Source organism: Perca flavescens, chromosome 20 (assembly GCF_004354835.1).
Source record: "Perca flavescens isolate YP-PL-M2 chromosome 20, PFLA_1.0, whole genome shotgun sequence".
Classification (NCBI taxonomy): domain Eukaryota; kingdom Metazoa; phylum Chordata; class Actinopteri; order Perciformes; family Percidae; genus Perca; species Perca flavescens.
The window spans coordinates 28,108,662-28,130,886 of record NC_041350.1 but is presented as its reverse complement, the minus strand read 5'-3'; the positions used below and the strand labels follow the sequence as shown (position 1 = coordinate 28,130,886).

The 22,225-nt window shown below is 42.6% G+C and overlaps 1 protein-coding gene across 4 annotated transcripts in view; it reads right to left on the bottom strand.

Annotated features, from left to right (window-relative positions):
- Positions 1-22,225, bottom strand: part of fgfr3 (fibroblast growth factor receptor 3) — an 85,503-nt gene that overhangs the window by 49,130 nt on the left and 14,148 nt on the right. For all 4 annotated transcript variants that reach the window (XM_028565587.1, XM_028565589.1, XM_028565588.1 and 1 more), the window contains exon 3: positions 1,693-1,956. In XM_028565587.1, the coding sequence (XP_028421388.1) occupies positions 1,693-1,956 (264 nt within the window). The remainder of the gene's footprint in view (positions 1-1,692; positions 1,957-22,225) is intronic.

The following is a 22,225-nucleotide window of genomic DNA, read 5'->3' as shown; positions in this document are numbered from 1 at the left end:
CTGACTTTTAAGCTACTGCACGCTCACCTTTGACTGTGCATCATGGGGGATCTGTGTGAAACTTGGCTGGGTGATAGCCGGTGAAAGTCCGTGCTGGTGTCATGCTTTCGTGTGTGTGTGCGTGTGCAGCTTGGCAGGCAGCTAGCCAGGAGGTGAAACCGAGCAGGAGGAGAAAAATAATAAAACTTTTCTCCCGAGCAAAAGTGTTTTTTACGGACCGTTATGAAAAGCTGTCGTGTCAAGACATCGCTGCTCTAACTGTTCCACTGTGTTTGTTGATAGGAAATACTTTTGATTCTCAGTTGTCTGTCAGACTGGCAGAAAAAGCTGAGGCAGGTCGGTTTTCTGAGAGTTCCACGGGGTGCAGCCAAAGGGCCTGTTTCCATTGGAGCTCTGCTAGCGACTCGAGTATCTTGAGAAAAAGAGTATGTTTTTGGTATTATAGCTTATTTAAAGGGCAATGTCACTGGAAATGTGATTTACATCTCTTACATCTTTTTTACATTCACATTGCAAGGAAACAATGCTATGTCTATTTCTTTAGTTAACTCTTATTGAAGTACTTGAGTACGACTTTTAGAAGGCCCAAGAGGTAAAAGTAAGAATAAAACGTTAAATCATGTCATGAGTAGAGCTGCAAAGATTAATCAATAAATGGATTAGTTGTTAAAAGGTGCTCTAAGCGATGTGACGCGTTTTTTTAAGCGACAACATTTTTTGTCACATACAGCAAACATCTCCTCACTATCCGCTAGCTGCATGTCCCCTGAACACACTGTAAAAAAACATCTCCTCACTATCCGCTAGCTGCCTGTCCCCTGAACACACTGTAAAAAAACATCTCCTCACTATCCGCTAGCTGCCTGTCCCTTGAACACACTGTAAAAAAACATCTCCTCACTATCCGCTAGCTGCCTGTCCCCTGAACACACTGTAAAAAAAACACGGTCTCTGGAGACAGCCCAGGCTCCACAAACGGCAAAAAAAACAAACTGCGCCAACCTGCGCCACCAAACATAACAAACAGTGTTCCAGCCAATAACCGACAAGAAGGATTAGGGGGTGGGGGGTTGGGAGGTTAGTGCGCGGAAGCGAGGGGGAGGGGACGGGATGAGGAGGAGGAGGAGGAAGGAGAGGCAAGCTAGCCTCCGTTTTATATATATATATATATATATATATATATATTATTAATCGGTTAGTTGCAGGCCTTCTCATGAGCAATGATGCTCTAACATCCGACCTCCTGTCCAGGGTATCGCTATTGTGCCGATCAGTCGTGGAAGAAGTATTCAGATCCTTGACTTAAGTAAAAGTACTAATACCACACTGTAAAAATACTCTGTTACAAGTAAAAGTCCTGCATTGAAAACTGGGTGACTTGTATAAGACTTGTAAAAGTATGAAAGTATATGTTTTATGTGCTAAAGTCTTAATGTGTAAAGTAACTAGTAACTAAAGCTGTCAGATGAATGTAGTGGAGTAAAAGTACAGTACAATATTTCTCTCTGAAATGTAGCGGAGAAAGTGGCATGAAAAGAAAAGACTCAAGAAAAGTACCTCAACATTTCTACTTAAGTACAGTACTTGAGTAAATGTACTTAGTTACATTCCATCACTGGTGCTGATGAAATCTAAAATGCTCGGGCAAAATGACAAAAGACAGGTGTAAAATCAGCCTCTTGTTGCTCTCACCTGTCACCCGGAGGGTGTAGTTGCTGAGCAACGCGTTGCTGCGGGCGAGCCGGCAAGAGTAGATGCCCGAGTCTTCGTACGACACGTTGATGATGCGCAACATCCTCTGGCCCAGCCGCGTCCTGTTGCTAGGCACCAGCCCGGCGCCGTCTTTGAACCAGACGACGGGCTCTGAGCGCTCTTCCAGGTCACAAGGCATTTCCAGCGTTTCCCCCGTCCCCAGGACATAGTCCTCCAGGAAGGCCGTCTCGCTGGACACAGAGTCTGCACACAAAGACAAGACCGATGCTTTTCACCATACATCCACCTTCATGTTTCATCGTAAATCTGTCGTCAGCACTGTGTTAGAACCCCGTCTTGTAATACATCTTTCAATTTGGTATTGTGATTACTTATTATTTTTTATTATTTACAAAGCTTCTTAGGAGCCCTCCAGAAAGCTCAGGTACTTTCCCCCCTTTTCTATACAGTATCTCACAAAAGTGAGTACACCCCTCACATTTTAGTAAATATTTCATTATATCTTTTAATGGGACAACACTGAAGAAATGACACTTTGCTACAATGTACAACAGTGTAAATGTGCTGTCCCCTCAAAATAACTCAACACACAGCCATTAATGTCTAAACCGCTGGCAACAAAAGTCAATACACCCCTATGTTAAATTCCCATAGAGGCAGGCAGATATTTATTTTTAAAGGCCAGTTATTTCATGGATCCAGGATACTATGCATCCTGATAAAGTTCCCTTGGCCTTTGGAATTAAAATAGCCCCCCCCCCACATCATCACATACCCTTCACCATACCTAGAGATTGGCATGGGGTACTTTCCATAAAATCATCTCTCAATGCAAATCAAACCAGCTATTAGGCTAACTGAAATAAAACCACGCCAATCTCTAGGTATGGTGAATTTTTTCAAACGTTGCCACCCTAGCCATCTCTCTCAAGCCCACTCCTGGATTGATGGCACCCCTTCATTCCTCCATCCTCTTAAAATAACCTGTCTGGCTATCATTAAACTAGTCTGGACCCATCTTCTTATGTGCTATTCCATCCCGTTAAGGATTGACCCATCTCCCAGAACAATTCATCTCAGGCTGTATGGAACCTGGGTCCCTCCAATCTGACGTAGGTCATCATGTATCCCGGTCCAAAATGGACCTTATCACAGGACCAGAGGATAGCCTATGTCTTTCAGTTATAGAGCAAAATCAATTTGTAACTGGTGCTGCTTCTCAAATGCAGACGTTTGCGTCTGCACAGTGAGATACTTCTTTTGATTGATATCACTTTAAATTGAATACTTAATGCGATTTGGACATTTTAAGATAGAGAATAACACAGCAGGCTAATCAATAATGAAATTTCTACTAGCGTCCCGCTAACATCATGGACACAATGTTGGCTATATGGAGGGAAAACAAGGCAGCTCAGCCAGGCAAACGTCTGCCAGTTTGCAATCCTGTAATATCAGAATCACTTTTCTCCCCACGGGTATAGATTGTAAAATTCTAATAATTAAAGCATTAGGACTTTGTATAAACATGTTCTTCCTTTTTCCCTCAGTGTAATTAAGAGGCAAACTCAGTCACAGTTTTCTCAGTATAAGAAACGACCCCCACCCCCGCCATCTGAAACAAAGAGGCAGTGATGCAAAATTAACTGCCGACCCGCTGGCGAGCTATCCACTAATCTGCCTCTGCGAGTCAGAACGGTGCAACTTCTTTATTCCAGCGTGAAGACGAAGACAGATCTGGGCTGTGTGGAAATGAACCTCCCGCCCTTCTCCGCTCCAACCTTCCCTGTCAAACACCAGCTCATTTACTCCATGAGCTCCATGTGCCAGCTCGGTAAGAGCCAGGGGAAAATCAACAATGTTTACTGGCTTTCGCTTAAAAAAAGGACGGAGGAGACATGGAGGGCACGTCTGGATAAATAAACAGTGGCTCTCCTCGCGTCCTCCCATCAGAGGTCTCTTTTAAACATCATCGCCGTCACAGGGAGAGACAGAAGTAACCTTGCTCACCACTTTGGTCGCTCTGGCAACCGTTTCGAGCGAACGGCGTGATGTACACAAACACGAGGACACTTCTGAGCACGCACGCTTCCGCATATGCGAGACGTGTAGTACAAACAGCCGCTGCTCGGGCAGCGGAGTACACAACGCGCGCTTGTTTGCGCACGCTGATGCACACGCCCATGGGAAAGACTGAATGAGGTGTGTTAAGAGCGTGCTTTATGATGGCAACAGCGAACGTGAACGCAGCCCCTCTCTCTCTCTCTCTCTCTCTCTCTCTCTCTCTCTCAGACAGCCTCGAAACCGAGATTAGTAAATTGGAGCTGAGAGGCAAGGTTGGAATCAAGAGCGGCCCAGACAAGACAATCTTCACGGGGAATACGTAATAGGTGCTCTAAATTATAGATGGGGCTCTTTTCAGTGGGAGACAGGCGGCTGGTGTGGACAAAACGCAAGCCAAGGAGACGAAAGCACCCTCGCAGACAGACAGACAGACAGACAGACAGACGTGCTGTTTATGTAGGAGAAGCAGCAGGTAACGCTGCCAGAGCTCCCTTGAAAAAACACCAGTATGTTGGCATATCATCAGTGCTCCGAATTTAAACTACAGTAAGGATTTTCTTCTATGTACTGCAGGTCTTAAAGGCCCCATATAATGCTCATTTTCAAGTTCATACTTGTATTATTGGGTTCTACTAGAATATGTTTACATGCTTTATTATTCAAAAAACACATTATTTTCCCTCATACTATCCGTCTGAATATGCCTGTATTCCCCCTCCGTCTGAAACGCTCTGTTTTAGCGCCTGTCTCTTAAGGGCCCCTTCCGAAAAAGCCCATTCTTCTCTGATTGGTCAGCGTTTCCAAGTCATCCACATTTACACTCATTGCAGCCAGGGAATGACTGTAACAGCACTGTAGCGGCACTTTCTACCTATATATATATATATATATATATATATATATATATATATATATATATATATATATATAGTATAGTTGTGACATCACAACCGTACAGAAATCCTGACGGCTCGTTTAAAGGCACAGTTTCTGAATAAGGGCTGTGTGCATTTCTCTGTGGATTGATTGTTTTGATACTTTTACAGTATTAATGTAACATTGACCTGCTGTATAATAGAGAAAGACATGGACATCTCGGTTTTTACAATATGGAGCCTTTCAAATAAAGTGAACTGAATAGATGAGTTGTGGATTGTTTTCTCTCTTATTACACCCATTAAAAAAAATCATGGAGCTCTTAAGTCAATAATTTGCTTGAACGCGGCTGTACAGTTCTCTGCGTGGCCTCTGGCTTTGACAACTATATTTACGACTTCTTTTTTTTTTTTTTTTTCATTCAGGAGAAGGAAAAACACAGAGGCCACGATGCACGGAGCATAAATTCAAGCCCAGCATGAATGGCTCGCTACCTTCGTGCATTACTTATGACCTCTATGAAAGGAAAGGAGAAAATAGGTCTTAGAATATCTTCAGGTCTTAAACATGGGGAATTGGGCTTTATGGGGTAGATATAATAATCTCCAGAGACTCATAGCTCACTTTGGCTTCATGGAGCAGCAGCAGCAGCAAGCACAGAGGATTTACGGCAAATATTTCTTTGTATTAGGCACATATTTACTGCTTAGAGGGTATCTTCAGCCAAATTACAAAAAAACATTTTCTCACTTCCACCTAACATGTTTCAGTTTTATATGCTGAGTTTTTTAATTCGTTATTATTTCTACATCTACACATGTACTTGAAGCCGCCTCTCTGGAGGAACATATGGATTAGATATTACAGCTTATTTCATTAGGAATAGTCATAGCAAGGCGAGGCGAGGCAACGTGTTTGTGTGATCCTATTGTAAAAGGAATACTTTTGTTTTGATCTCGGGGAAAATAGATGGGAGGAATGTTTGTGCACCGGCTTGAATGCTTATACTGCCAGAGGCAAAAAACAAATGCAATTAACCGAAAGAACATAACAAAGATATATCCCTCATACATAAATTTTTTTTTTATAAAAATAAACTAAATAAATCCATTTTTCAGGTGTCACGCTAAGAGCAAAGCCCCCTTTTGTCGGCCACCGTCAGCGACAAAATATCTGCTTCAGATGCTGTGCTTTGAAATGCAGATTTAAAAATAAATAAATAAATAAAAGAGCTGCTTTGAATGAAAGTGGATTTGGACAACCTTTGAGGACCGACGTAGCAGCCGCTGAGGCTGTAGCTGCCTCACTGTACTTTCAAGTGAACGTCCTGCAATGTCCGGTGCTACGTTTGATCACACTGACGAGATGACAGCTCTGGAAGTGCGTCGCAGAGAAATCGGACGGAACGCGTGGAGCTGAATGAACGTGAACCTCTGCATGCGAGAAACGCTGGGTTTCCACTGCCAGCTGAAATAACGGCAGAGTGGAGCGATTCAATTCATTCCCTATGAGAACATAAGCCTGGTCCTACCAGACTCTGGTCTATTAGCCTGGTCCTACCAGACTCTGCTACACTAGCCTGGTCCTACCAGACTCTGGTCTATTAGCCTGGTCCTACCAGACTCTGCTACACTAGCCTGGTCCTACCAGACTCTGGTCTATTAGCCTGGTCCTACCAGATTCTGCTACACTAGCCTGGTCCTACCAGATTCTGCTACACTAGCCTGGTCCTACCAGACTCTGGTCTATTAGCCTGGTCCTACCAGACTCTGGTCTATTAGCCTGGTCCTACCAGACTCTGGTACACTAGCCTGGTCCTACCAGACTCTGGTACACTAGCCTGGTCCTACCAGACTCTGCTACATTAGCTACATTGTGATTTTCCTATAGCCTACTTTATGATACGTCTCTGTATGACTACAGGGATGTTAAGAGCTATCTTAGCAGAGGGTCGTCCAGGCAGTTATATATATATATATATATATATATATATTTGTTTTAGTAGTAGCAGCATTGTAGTAGCATTAGCATTGTAGCAATGACAAAAGCTGGTTGCTTGCTGGTGTTTACGTTCTTTGTCCTCTGTGAACCTCTTGGCGACAAACGGTTTGATTTCAAAGCACTTGGTGAATAAATCAGACCTGAAGTGATTCTGACAAAGCAGATACATGAAAGCTCGCATCGACATGTAGACATTCCCGCTGTTTTCTCGTCCGGTGTGGCATGTGTGAGCTATTGGCTGCCTGGTGTGTGTGTGTGTGTGTGTGTGTGTGTGTGTGTGTGTGTGTGTGTGTGTGTGTGTGTGTGAAGGGGGTGGGAGCACTCTCGCCGGAACCTGGGGCCAGCTGGAAGCAATGTGTGATATGTACTCTTTGAGCGCGTGTGTGTAAATGTGATATCTACGTGTGTGTATGTATCTGCGATTGTAAACGATAAACAGTGTGTGTGTGTGTGTGTGTGTTTGTGTGTGCGTGTGTGTGTGTGCAGCACAGGCTGGACGGACGGTCACTCCATAAATCAAGAGGCCCCTGCCCTCCCGGCCCCTTCTTACCCTTTGGGCTCGATATCATAACAAATAGCCCTTCAGAATAATATAAAGTCTCTCTTTGAGATACTGCGGCACGCTGTGCGTTAACGCGTCGCTTACAGACTCCGTCTTCTCTGTGCGTCTGAAGAGGTTTATTTATCCTCTACAAACTTCTCCAGGGGCCGGTGGGCAGGCTGCGGCCCTAGGGATGAAAAGACCTCTTTATGTGGGAAAGCCTTTCTACGCCTGCCTCTCTCTAACACACACACGCACACACACACACACACTGAGCAAGGGATCCTGGAGGAACAGGAAGGAGTGTAGACCAGACCGAGGAGCTGTCGCCATGGCTGCTGTCATATCAGGTCACAGGAGGGAACACGGGTGACGTATAGCTCAGTAAACACACTTAGTTCCAGTTTATCCGACTAAGTTGTATGTTAAAGGGGCGAGAAAAAGAGAGTTTGAGCGCTTTACGACACGGGCTGACCGTCTGTGGCAGTTGATAGGGCTGTTACATTAATATCAATGGCTATGTTTCCTACTAAGTTTCCTCTCCAACTTTTGGAGAAGGAATGCGATGCTTTTCTGTGTCCCATACAACAAAACTACATTTTCAAATACGTTTTCATGGGAAACGTATTTCGCTGTTTTAAACATGGGGGGTTGACACTGTGAATGGTTGAGAAAAAGATGATGGTTTGGGTTCAAATAATTACGTTTGTTAGGAAGTTTAAAGTGCCCGTATTATGAAAAAGAAAAACATTTTTCTGGGATTTTGGTGTTATTTCGTGTCTCTGGTGCTTCCACACGCATTACAAACTTTGAAAAAAACCCATCCATGCTGTTTTGAGTGAGATACGGTTTCTGAATGTGTCCTGCCTTCAGTCTCCTGGTGAGCTGGTCAAAATCTGCAGGGCTTTCTACGTCAGTAGCCGAAACGAACTGGCTAACCGTTAGCATTCTAGCTCGTTCTCAATGGAAAAACACTATTACAACACACACTAGTTCACCATCATCTACAAAAGAACTACTTCCATGTCCCTGCTCTGCAGGTATTCCCCGCAAAGTGTGAAGTGCTCCCTCGTTTAGAAGAAGTCTCCCGGCTAATCCTGCCTTGCACAGGCCGAAGTGGTTTAAACAGCTAGCTAGCTGATCAGATCCTTACCTAGCTACTGCGCATATGCGACTGCCAACAAAGATGTTTCAGCAGTGAGAGGTCTCACTCTGTAGCTAAAACAGAGAGCTCAACACACAGGGTGAAAAGAGGAGCTGCAGCAATGGGCAGCACAACAACAAAATTGTGTTTTTTGAAAATTAAACCATGTAAACCTATTCTGGTACAACCTCTAAATCTAAACATTTATGAACCTGAAAATGAGCATAATATGGGCCCTTTAAGTTACGTAAGTACGTTAACTTAATGTGTCATTGCGGTGCATGCAGATGAACATGCAAAACTCCCAATACGTTCCGTACACTGTAAACCTTTGATGTAAATTCACAGCTAAAATACTTACAGTATCTTACTGTTTTAATGTTATACAGGATCATACTGTAAATGGCAATGCATTCTGGGAGAAAATAATGAGCACTATCTGCGATAGTACAGACGTCACAGAACATTGAAATTATTTTGTAATGAAAACTTTGCACTTATTTGAATGAAGAAAAACTGTCAAATGTGGCATTCAGGTGAACATTTTTACTTTCTTTTTCTTCAAGAGCAAATCCGTTACTGCAGACTTGAACGTGAACTGTCACCCCATTTTCAGCTTTTTTGTTGTTGTCGTAAACATGTCTCTCTTCACTTTCACAGGTAAAAAAAAATGGGAAAGTCCGCATTAAAGTTAAAATGAGAAACTGTGAACACTACACTAAAATCTTTAAAAGATTGTTTTGTGTCTCGGGTGTGTGCGCGATGTTTCCTGGTGCGTGTCCCTCTTTTCAAATTCAGAGTGAGGAGGGTGTTTTCTGTCAGTAAATAACTACATGGTGACATCACTCTGCTGGCAGTTTGATGAATTCATTTTCTGCTCCGGAGGAGATAAATACAGAGTTTTTTTTTTTTATATTTCTGCTGTGCTGAAACACTTTTAGTAACACCAGATATGGTCAGAAAACAAACAACATTCTGCCAATTTAGTATCGTTTAAACTTCCTCCTGACTCTCAAGGCGGTTTTAACATTTCCGTTTAAAGAATAACTCCCCTCTTGTTCCGGCAAGCCTGCTTTGCATACAGAAACATCCCCACAGGTTCAAACAGGCCGGCGAGAAGGATCATAAACAGTAAAATATATTACAAGACTCTGGTTCTGTAGGGGGAGCTTAACAGGTACTTTTATAGAGTCTGCTAGAAAAGCACGAACACACACTGTACCTTTTTTTAAAACCATATCTGCGTTTAAATCACTTTTGAAAGTGATGTATTCCAGATGGGCCGGGGGAGACATTCATCTTTATCAAGCTCCCTTTTTCTTCTCCTCCTCCTCCTCCTCCTCCTCCTCCTTCTCCTCCTCCTCCTCATCCTCCTCACTACACTGAGCTAATAATACAACCAGGCCATGTTTCCAACATCTGCAGAGCGGGGCTGCTCTCTCAAACCAAACATTTCAGCGACAAATGGCCTTTTTTTTTATTGCAGGTAATTAGTTGTTTTGCTTCCTGCTACTGGAAAAAAAGAAAAGAAAAAAGAATGGACTCTCCTTTTCTTTTTCTAACAGAGAGAGCAAACGCTTTCCACATTTCTGTGATAACTCACGGTCAATCGGTGAGCGTGTGTTTGTGTGTGTGTGTGTGTGTGTGTATGTGTGTGTGTGTGTGTGTGACGCCGGGATGTGTGCAGTGTGTCTGTACACATAATTTGGTACACTTAATCTTAACACTTAACACTTAATTAAAGAGTTTATATTAGGGCTGAACGAGTCACTGAAATCGGGGGTTTTGAAAGAATGCGATTGGCTAATCATGAAGATGGCGGTTAATCGAATGTTTGGAGTAACATTTGGTTTAACATTATTTATTATTTTACCTTGTTTTTTTCACACGGTTTTTCAAACACCAGATTGTTTCCGTAAATGTCCTATTTTCAGTGGATCTTTCATTTATTTTGTATTACTTTATTTAACATGGTGCTAGAAGGTGCCATATGGAGACGCTGCTATTGAACTGAGGCAGATCAGAAACTTCAGTTTACAGGAAAAGTACTGACATGTTTTATTATTATAACTTTAGCTTTACATGATAAATGTGTGTTTGACTGTTCAATGTACCATGGTTATTAAATGAACAACATCTTATTGCTGCCAGTTTATATCCATGTTCTCATCCTTGCATAAGAATATAGAGCTGTTTATTGTTTTTTGTAGGCCTTTATTTCCACAGAACAGATGGAGATATGAAAGGGGAGAGAGAGAGAGAGAGAGAGAGAGAGTGAGAGAGAGAGAGAGGGGGGAATGACATGCAGCAAAGGGCCGCAAGTCGGAGTCGAACCCAAAACCCATATATGTGCACCTGCTCTACCAACTGAGCCAACCTGGCCACGATATAGAGCACTTTTGATGGTGTCTCATGTTATAATGCTCCATGACATGTTTTATCTGTTACACAGTGGATATTGAACTTTAGCTTAACTTTAAAAGAGAAAAAAAGCACAAATCGAATTGTAATCGCAATATCTGGCAGAAAATTCCCATTTACATTTTTTTCTGCAAATCATTCAGCCCTAGTTATATATATATATATATATATATATATATATATATATATATATATATATATATATATATATATATATATAAATGAATTAACATTTCAAACTTTCTTCCATAATGTCGCCACACTCCCAGATCTCAGCAGTTAACTTGATAAAGTACAATCTTATTAGGAATGAAGGAATGATAGGAATGATTGCCGATGCTTAAAAAAAAATAAGGCCTGAGTTGTAAAAAAGAAGAGCGATTATCTATTAGAATTAGAAATGTGCTGAAGAGCCAGCGCCCCACGCAGACAGACAGCCTGCTTCAGACCGTGATGTCAGCCGCCCGTCTGCTCGCTGCGTCCCGCCAACACATTCTTTAACTTCTACTTCCTATGCTGAAAAAACCGGACCGGCTGCCAACTCAACACCCCCTCACACAAGCCAGCATCACATGACCTTCAAACAGGATCTGTTGAGCCCCCCCCACCCACCCACCCACCACCACCACCGATCAGCCCCCCACACACACCTCCATAAAGAGCACATTTCTCTTCCTCCATTTCACAGCTATGCCTATTGTGAATCCTGCTCGTCCTGGAAAAGCTCCCTCTTCTTTTTCTTTTTAACCCCCTCTACTTTTTTTCTTCTTTTTTGCAATGTGCAGTGAAACCCCCGCCCCCCCCCCCCTAATCTCTGTTTAATATGGTTTGGCCGGATGTAAAATACCTTTAGACAATGGCCTTAATCTGGGGCAGCCTGACAACCACACACCGTTTGCAAAGAAGCCTGCCAGGAGAAAGATGGAGAGAGAAGAGAGGTGGCTCGGCGGAGATCAAGGAGGAAAGGGGAAAAGAGGAGAGGAGAGGGAGGGTTTCCCCAGCTTGTTGCCTCTATTCTTCGCCGAGCTGAGCCGCGCTTTATCAAAAGGAGCCCCTAAAATCAAGTTAAGGATAGACGTTGCCTCTAAACATCCCGCCCCTGCCTGTGCCAGCCCCCCCAACATCCCCCCCAGCGCCTGGCCCTCCGCTCGGCTGCGCTAACGAGCATCGGAAGCTACTGTACATCCAGAACATATTGGCAGCGCCCAATCGTCTTTGCTCCTTTCATACCCTCGTCATCAACCCCACCTACCCTCCGTCCCATCCAGCCTCAGAAGAGGGCCCGGGGTTCTGGTCCGTGGTAATTGTCATTCCAAAGACGAACTGGCCTAGTTTCAATTCAACAGACAAGTGTAAGAAGAAGCCCGGCCAACAAAAGCCAGGATGTCTGCCAAGTGTGCGTTGGTCTACCATACAACCTGATCACACTTCCCTTAACAACACGGAGGAACCAATCCGATTACAAGGCAGCTTCTGTGGATCTCAGAACGTGGACGTCAAAAGCTTGTTTTTTAGGGCAGCAACTTGTCTTTAAACTTTAAATTTTCCCTTAACAAAGATATCAGGGGGTGGTATTTTAGGAGTCAGCTGTGCAGTATATTGATTTAAGGTTACTCTGAGAAGGCCGCATGATTTCACACACACACACACACACACACACACACACACACACACACACACACACACACACACTTTGGAGGGAAAACCGATGCTAGGTCAGCACTACTGTACCCTGAGAGGCTTGCTGAAAATGGGGCAAGAGCACAAAAATAAACGCGTGTCCTGGATGTGGAACAAAAAAAAATTGTTCTATTGAAATCCAAGACTCTTTCCAAAACTGTTCCCTCCTTAAAATACCTCAGAAATGAAGGTACCATCATAAAGTACCATACTGGCAACATTGCCTGCAATGGCCAAATACAACCAGATATTACAGGAATAACCAGTGAAAACAGAATTAAAGAAAAACAAGAATACCATATGTCATATCAACATAACGTGTTGTACAAACTCCACATGATTTGAATGAATTACAAAGTTTTAGTGTTTTTAGTGTTTCTAAAAAGTTCAAAGTCTGAATGCCTCTTATCCAAAACCAGGCCAGGCCAAGAAGCAGCCGATGGAAACCATCTCTGAACACACTGGTCCGGCTCAAACAGATGTACAGTGCTGGGATAAAGCCTGACATCAGCCCCCCCCCCAGGATGGCTGTCATTGATTTAACCCTCATGTTGTCCTTTGGGTCAAACTTGACCCATTTACAAAAAGTTTCTCTATCAGAAATGATGGGTTTCTTTCAACCAAATTGTCAAAGAAAATAACATGGAATGGTTCCATACAATGCTCTTCACAAGTAAAATAAATGATAAGTTTACTACTTTCATTGAATTTGGGTGTTTTATTCATTTGATAGCATTCGAAAATAAATTTATAAAAAGAATGTTGAAAAAAGTGACAAAAATGTCATAAAAAGCTTCAAAAACGTGGGAAAAATAACAAAAACGGCTTTGAAGGCCTTGGTCTCGTCTCGGATATCAACTGCTGGGGGGGGGAGGGATCAGCATTTACTGCAATGTTTATGAAGCTGTTTATTAGTGCGCTGGGACTGCGAGGGTCCGTCTCTATTGGCCTGGTTGTTACCTCTCCACGGGAAACCTGCAGATGCTCTGCCATGGGCTTTTGATCACCCCCAAACACTCAACTTACCAGACTTACTAGCTGTTCTATCATTTGCCTTTACCCACTTAGTCATAATATTCCCATTACTGGTGATTATTAATCCAGAATCTCTTTGTGTTAATATTTTTCAAAAGCACCAACAGTTTACCCTACAATATCGCCGCAATATCGATATCAATGTAGTTGTCCAAAAATATTGTGATATTTGATTTGCTCCATATCGCCCGGGGCTAAAACTCCTCCACAGCGCTGCGGAGGAGGGTAATTTGTAATTTATTTATTTATTTGAACAGGGACAGTGTCTTGTGCCAGGTTGTAGCAAATTGCTAGTTTCCGCCCATAGTCCCTGGGCAGGTAGATGGCGCAATAAAATGCAGACAAAGTATTTACAGTATACAATACAGATCCATACAAAATCTACAGGCATTATTGTCCCCCTATCCCACCCCATAAACACACAGTAATTCAGCACATCAATTCACTGGTGGGAGCAAGTCTGCTTTGTTAACAACCAATGCTTTGCTAAGCGTGAGAATGAGTGCAAGTTAGTGCATGAAATTAGCTCTGTAGGAAGACTATTCCACTGATTTATAGCCACAAACGAGAATACATCTTCCGGCTTCCGTCTGGCTAGTCCACACAGCATTGGGGGATGGGAGAAAAACGCGCTCTGGTTTATTGGCATTCCTTTAAACCAATCACAATCGTCAAGGGAGGCGCTAATCGCCGGACACAATGACGGGAAGGAACTTGTTTTGGTGGAACGTGTGCACGTTCGAAGGTTGTTTTAGTCGTGCAACAGAAAACTGGACAGATAGTCTAGCTAGCTGTCTGGATTTACCCTGAAGAGATCTGAGGAGCAGTTAACCATAGTCCTCACAAATCCACTGGAGTTTAGAATGCCAACACAAAGGAAGAGGAAGGTAACGGACATCCCAGTCAATGGAATTTCCAGCGGCACCTGAACAATCCTGGAAGTGGAACGTTGTCGATATATGTTGGGGCTGAACCTGGTGTGTTGAGTGTGTTTGCTTTTGAGAGCAGGACTAGAACAGGAAAGCCTGTAATCCCATCATCCCTCCCTCCAGGACCCGGCCTTCCCTTACAGCACACACAGGCCACAGACAGCAGCCTCTGTTTGGGACAAAGAACAACTGGAGCACAGTTGTCCTGAGACATCTATACCAGACATCTCTACTAACACAGCCTGAACTCTGTACAATAGTCCTTCAGAACCAGGGCTAAGAAGAAATAACTGAAACCGTATATAGCTCAGCTCAGTTTTTCTTTCACATTCCACTGTAAGTGGTAAACATGTACAAAATCCTCATTTTGAAATGTTGATGTATCTCAAGAGAGAGCGTTAGCACTGCTAACTAGTTAGCCGTGCCCGGCAGGTACATCAGAACCGTTTCAAATATTTTTTATTAAAAGCATTTGTGCATAGGTCTTGACATTTATATGCAATATGGAACTTTACAAATATTTTACAAGCTAATTACATATTAAAGACGAAGAAGGGAGAAAAAGAAAGGGATAAAGAAAAAGAGAAAAGAAATTATATATATGCAGCATACCGTAACTCCCGTCTAACTACCCGTTAACCCACCCATCCAGCACTACCTGTGATTTTGGTGTTTGTGTTCAGTTTGTATGTTGATCGAGTTCCAGTTTACAGCCCGACATGTCTATGGCAACCACTTGAGTAACCGTGGTGACTGCGCCTGTATGCGCTCCACTATGGCCTAAAGTCCTGCTTTGCCATTCATCAAAGAGTCAATGGAGGTTTCCTACGGAGGACAATGCGACAGTATAGTGCTGCACACATGAACATGTTCAATTGCTTTTCCTATTCAGCCGGCGCCAACGTGCCACTGAGCAAAAGCGCTCGCACTTGACTTCCCACTGCTCCAGAGGACCGGCTCATTGGCCGACGGTTTGGGGCCGCGGATTAAAACGGGCCACAGGAACAGTTCTAAAACGATCATAACCCGGCATTGAGGGTGAAATTAATCTCTTGATTACTGGATCATTTAAAAGGAGTATTCATATGGTATTCTCACCTTTTTTAGAGAGTTAATACAAGTGGTGGAATGCCACTAAGTACATTTTAGTAAATTATATTTTTACAAATTTGAGGTACTTGTACCTTAGCATTTTCTCTTCGTGCCACTTTCTACTTCTACTCTGCTACATTTCAGAGAAATACATTCATCTGACATATTTCTAGTCACTTTACAAATTAAGATTTTTGCACACAAAACACGTGTACTTTATAAAATACGTTGTTTTATTATAAATGAAACTAGCCAACAATATAACGGCCTACAAGTCCAGCTGGAATGATTAGACCATTAAACACACAACTGTTTGGATCCTTTACACTTTCTACAATGTGAGGATTGTTCTGCATTAAGTACTTTTAGTTTGAATACTTTTGCTTTACATTATCCTGAGGATACTTACATAATTTTACTTAAAGTGCTCATATTAACCTTTTTGGCTTTTTTCCTTTCCTTTATTGTGTTATATATATTTTTTTTGGACATGTTATAGGTTTACAAAGTGAAAAAGCCCAAAGTCCAGCCCAAAGGGACTTACCATCTCCAACAGAAAACACTGTTCACCAACTGCTCCAAACAGCTCTATTGTAGTCCAGCCTTTACTTCAGAGACAAACGTGGTCACTTTGTAACACACGTTATAATGCTCGCCTAGCTGCTAGCATGGCACGCCCTCATACATACTCTGCTTCTGACTGGCTAGTAGTCCTTACTGAGCATGTGCAACTCCCAACAAAGATGGAACAGAAGTGAGATGTCTCACTCTGTAGCTAAAACAAAGAGCTCAACACACAGGGTGAAAAGAGGACCTGCAGCAATGTGTAGTACAACAAAAATATGGTGTTTTCTGAAAATTAAACCAAGTAAACCTATTCTGGTACAACCTCTAAATACAATTATGAACCTGAAAATTAGTATAATATGAGCACTTTTACTTGTAACAGAGTATTTGTACAGTGTGGTATTAGTACTTTTACCGAATTAAAGGATCTGAATACTTCTTCCACCACTGATTGATACTATAGAGGCAGACAGGAAATAAGTGGAAACGTACCATCCAAAAGTTCCCGACTGGAACTGAACCGGGGTCGATGTGGTTTTATAGTATGCAATAAATGCTCTTAACTAAAACATAACATAGCATTAATGAGCACTGCAAAACATTCGAGCCAACAAAAACTACAAAGTCTTGGTGTTGAGTGCTTATTTCCAGTGTTGCAACTTCTCCTTGTCAGCAAATCAACGTCAATAAAGCTCAAAGAGAGATGACAATGACATCATGATCCTTCAAGAAGTACGCAACCAAGTTCCGCTTCAGAAATGGCCAGATACACTGCTTCCCTGGACGACAAGAGACAAAAACCGGGGGCTCTTACACTGTTACAAAATAAACATAATAATCTACTGTTTTCCGATTCTGACTTTGCGGTAAAACCTGCGCCAGAGATGAGGGGAGAAAGTTGTCACATGAGGAAAAAATGCACTCAGTTCCCAGATACACCGCACTCGAAAATATCATTTCATGGGAATTGTGAAACAATTTCTGACCTGGGTTATTGAAAAAAAAAAAAAAAAAAAAAAACACACACAAAATTTGAGTCAGCTCGACTGTCACTGCTCTGCCATTAGCCAGTACAACACCAAAGTCTCTCTTTCTCTTCTTTCCAGGGAGAAAAAAAGCCTTCCATTACACTCTGTAGACGGTACCAGGGTTTATTATTTTAGCTCTCCTGGCAAAATAACATAAGGGGAGAGGAGGGGGGGGGGGGAGACGTGGGAGGGATGGAAGCCCAAGTTTGGCTTCAATATTAGATGTGTCAGCTAGCCTGGATGTGGGGGGGCTTTAAACAGAAGCGCATGTGATGGCGCGAGCGGAGACCCTGGGCCTTTAGAACAAAGTGGCGTTCAAAACCGACCCCTATCACGGAAATAGTGCACTATATATTGTGTTCGCCAATTTGTGGTGTTGGAAATCGTTTTTTATTTTTTATTATTTTTGGTGGCCAGCTTAGATATGAAAGTGGAGAAAGAGGGGGAAGACATGTAGGAAATCACCGCAGGTCAGATTCAAACCTGGGACCTCTGTGACCTCTTTATATGGGCCAACTGAGCTACCCTAATTCTTAGCGCTTGGACCTGCAACAACTGAAAAGGATGATGAACACAGCTAGAGACAGAGAGAAAGAAAGGAAGAAGATGGAGGAGGAGAGGGCAAATTGAGAATCAGTGTACTCACATTGCAGTCCTTGTTTAACGTGCTTTGGCAATACTGTTCTTAATTATGGTCAAGCCAAGAAAGCTAATTCTGGCAGACACAAAGAAGAAGAAGAGGAGGAGGAGGAGGGAGGATGGAGGATGCGGAGGACGAAGGGACAGAGTGAGCAGATGTGTGAGTGTGACCGCGAGGAAGGAGGGACAGAAAAAAAAGAGAAGAGGAAAGAGAGAAAGGGGAAGACAGAGAGGGAGCAGGAAGATGAAAGGGACACACACACACTTACATGATGAGCAAGGAGAGGAGCACACAACCCTACACAACCCTACACACACACACACACACACACACACACACACACACACACAATGATGAACACTATCTGGACACACACACACACACAATGCTGAACACTGTCTGTTGGCTCTCTGTTTCCATTCACAAAAATGTAAATGGGGTGCAGCAGAGCCAGACAGGACAGCTCTGCTTCTGGTTAGTGGTCAGAGAAGGAGGGAGTGGGAGAGAGAGAGGGAGAGAGAGGGGGGGGAGGGAGAGAGAGAGAGGGAGGGAGAGAGAGAGAGAGAGAGAGGGAGTGGGAGGTGTGGATTAGTTAATATTTAATATCGAAAAATATCAGATATGTCACAACATATTGATGAATGGAGACATACAGTATAACATGGTCACATAGGTTTGAATGTGAAAGTGAATGGCTGTCTATATGTGTTTGGGGCGCTGGGATAGTTAAAAAGTATTGTGTGTCCATGATGGCATAAGAGCCCTCTGTGTTGACAGCTCCTCTGTGTCAAATATATATATATATATATATATATATATATATATATATATATATATATATATGGTGTTATTTAAAAAAATGTGGCTGTGTTGTTTCACGCCGTGCTAATATGCACGGCCTAAGGAGTAACAAGAAAACTGAAATGGGACAGTTGAGCAAATCCAAGTAAAGTAACATCAGTAACATCAAATGGACATCAAATGGAAGCACAAATAAACAGAAACTACCAGAATACTGTGTGTTTGTGTGCGTAATGTGTGTGTGGCTGAAGAGTTATTTGGGTAAGAGGGGGAGTCAAGGGGCTGAGTGAGGGGTAAGACAGATCAAGCCTGGATTGTCTCTCTTTCTCCCCCTTGTGTGTGTGTGTGTGTGTGTGTGTGTGTGTGTGTGTGTGTGTGTTTGTGTGTGTGTGTGTGTGTGTGTGTGTGTGTGTGTGTGTGTGTGTGTTGGACTCCTTACAGCTCGGCACACAACCTGCCATCTGTTTGCCTCTGCCAGCAACTAAATACACTCTTCCAATGGGGTTGGCACAAAGCAGGGACACACACACACACACACACACACACACAGACACACACACAGACACACACACACACACACACAGAGACATGTGTACACATGCATGAGGACAGTGTATATTGGCTTCTTTTTGCAATTGCCATCCATCACAACAATTCAATCAGAATTATGCAATTATACAAATGGAGGCCATAAATCCAGGTGTCAGCCACCGAGAGAAAGAGAAAGGAGAGAGAGAGAGAGAGAGAGAGAGAGAGAGAGAGAGAGAGAAGGAACAGGGAGAGACGGTTGAAAGGAGACACGTAATTTGCAATAAAACACCATCAATCAGCCACTTCGCAGCACAAAAATATTTTGTCAGATTTATCTGTAGCTCCAGCTGACAAACCCCTAACTCCCCCTCCCTGCACGCCCTACAGAAGCAGTCCTCCTGATACGACACAACGGGCCTCTTTGTTCCCCTCCATGTTTGCCTTATCTGTTAAGTATCTCAACAATTTCCTTAAGGGGAGCTTTGTAATTAAAAACCCACCGTATGTCAACGCCGCTGTCAGCCAGCGGACTAAGAAGCACTCTGAACCGCAGCCAGAGGTAGAGCAGAGGACCAAACTCTACAGGTGTGTGTGGGTGTAACGTAGAGTGTGTGTACGTGCTGCGAAGACATCATTAGGCTGAAACGGGCCGTACAGGCAGCCTTCAAAGGGCTCAGTTACTGATGAAGGTTTGAAAATGATCAGATATCTGTGAAGATTTCAAGCTTAAAATGTGTTTGTGCAAGTGTCACATAACGTTGGTGTGCCGGAGGGGGAAAAAAAAAAAAAGACCAAAAAAAAAATAAAGAATCCCACTGCGAGAAAAGGTGGTCGGGGTCTGACGTGAGCAGAAAACACAGACAGGTCTGTATTTCCATCCATAATTCATCGAGTGACACGCAGAGAGGGTTTCAAAGGGCATTAATGAGGTGTATTAATACATACATAGCTGTGGCCTGCAGACAAGGTTGGTACCAAGGCCCCTGGCTGACAATGACCTACTGATCTACAGCTGTCTGCTAATTCTTTCCATACACGGAGAAAGCTCAACGAGGTGTACATATAACCCCCACCTGAGACGGTCTGATGACTTCTGGGAGGATTTTACACTCTATGACTACAGAGGAAGGGATACCAGTGGCAGTGATCATCTGTATCAGGTTACTTTTATCTTCAGTCAAATAAACCCATAAATAACGGAGATCTGTTTTTTTTTTAAAGATTATTTTAGGCCTTTGTTATGCAGGGCAGCTGAAGATGTGAAAGGGGAGCGAGAGAGGCAAAGAGTTGAACCTGCTGCCGCTACGGTAAGGACAGAGCCTTTGTACATGGGAGGGGGGGGGCACCTCAGGGCACCAGGGCAGCTCTACCAGGTGAGCTGCCCTAGTACCCTGAGAGCTGGGTATTGTTTAACATTTTAATCTCGGTACCTGGGTTGCGGAACAAGTAGAGCTGTAACAATTTCAAATTTTGCTATACAATTAATTGTCTCAGAAATAATTGTGATTAACAATATAATTGTCTCTTTCAGTCAAATAAAATTTTTTTTTTATATTCACTCATAATAAGTTTTTGAGTGAATTCAGATACATCTTTTGGTATCACCAACAACTTTTTATACAAAACTTTTTTTCCTAACTGTATCCCTCCTTGTCATTTTTTGTTGCTATGAGCATGTATAGCGTCAAGTGCCAACAACTAACAAGCAAAATAAAATGTATAGTCCGAACAATAATCACTTATAAAATTAGGCATATCTAAACAAAATCAACGATTACCAGTCATACGCCTCAATACCTTAGCTAATGTTAGCAATTAGTTGCAGTTAAACAAAGAAACTGCGATTATGTAATGATGTAATAATTAGTACGGGCTAGGAACAAGTACCAAAATGTCTCTCAATACAATGCCTGACTTTAAAGATGCTACAATCATGCTACAATCAATATTTTTATACTAATGATATATTGAATGAATACTTGTTTGTCGAAGGGGTCGATAGTAGGGGTGGGAATCACCAGAGGCCTCACGATACGATACCATCACCACACTTATGTCACGACACTATATTATTGCGATTTTAAACATGTTGCAATATTCTGCAATATATTGCAACTTATTACCTTTTTCCCAAATTTCAAATTTTTCCCAATTTCAAATGATGTCCCCAAAAGGAAACTTTGTCAACATCTGTTTCATCTAAAAAGATACATTTCTCTGTTTGTTCATCTCACTTTAAATATCTTGCTGCTAAATGGGATTGTCAAGCAGACAAACTGACCAACACATATATAATAATTAGGGCTGTCAAAATTAACACATTTTTTGCGTTAATTTTTTAATATTTAACCCGTTAAAAAAATTAACGAAATTAACGCAGCTGTGTTTGTTTACTTCATGTGGCGGCTGAGAAACGTAATACGCCTCCATAACAGCAGGCGGCGCTACTCTGTATTGTTACCCAAGTAATGAAAACCGGCAGCTGATTGGACGAACGCGTCACATGGGTTTGTTTTCTCCGGAAATCCAAAGCCAGACTGTCATGGCGGCCGTTCAGAATACGATCTCATATTGTACTAAAATAGTTCACTGAAACATGTTTCTGGAAACATTTTAAGCGAGAAATAGGCCGTGCAGTTGCTGAATCTGTCTTCATTTCAGCTCAACAAAGGTCAGTTTAGAAGATTTTCGTCAGATTTTGAGAGACTCTAGTCACCTCGTCCTGATCGCCATTTCCGGGTGTGTCCCGACTGACCTGCCGCCGACTGAACTCTCGGCTCGTTGGAGATGAACTGCGCCTCGCCTGTAAAGTAGACGAGAGCAGGCGACAGCAGCCGGGGACGGTGACAAAAATCTGCTCTCAAGTCAGACAGTTTCTAGCCGTTTCCAGCAGCCTTCAGCAGGACTAAGCCAAATTGTTGCTGCTGTTGTTCTGAAAGATATTAAACATTCTGAACTTAGCAGAACCTTTCCTTGTTTGTTTTTTTCTTCATATTTGCAAAGTTAAGTGATTTAGCATTTAAATATCCATTATTATAAGCTTCAGTCTCAATTTAAAAAAAGCGATTAATCGTGATTAATTACAGCAAATTGTGCAATTAATTAGTTAATTTTTTTTAATCGATTGACAGCCCTAATAATAATAGATCCATGCTTGGTGTC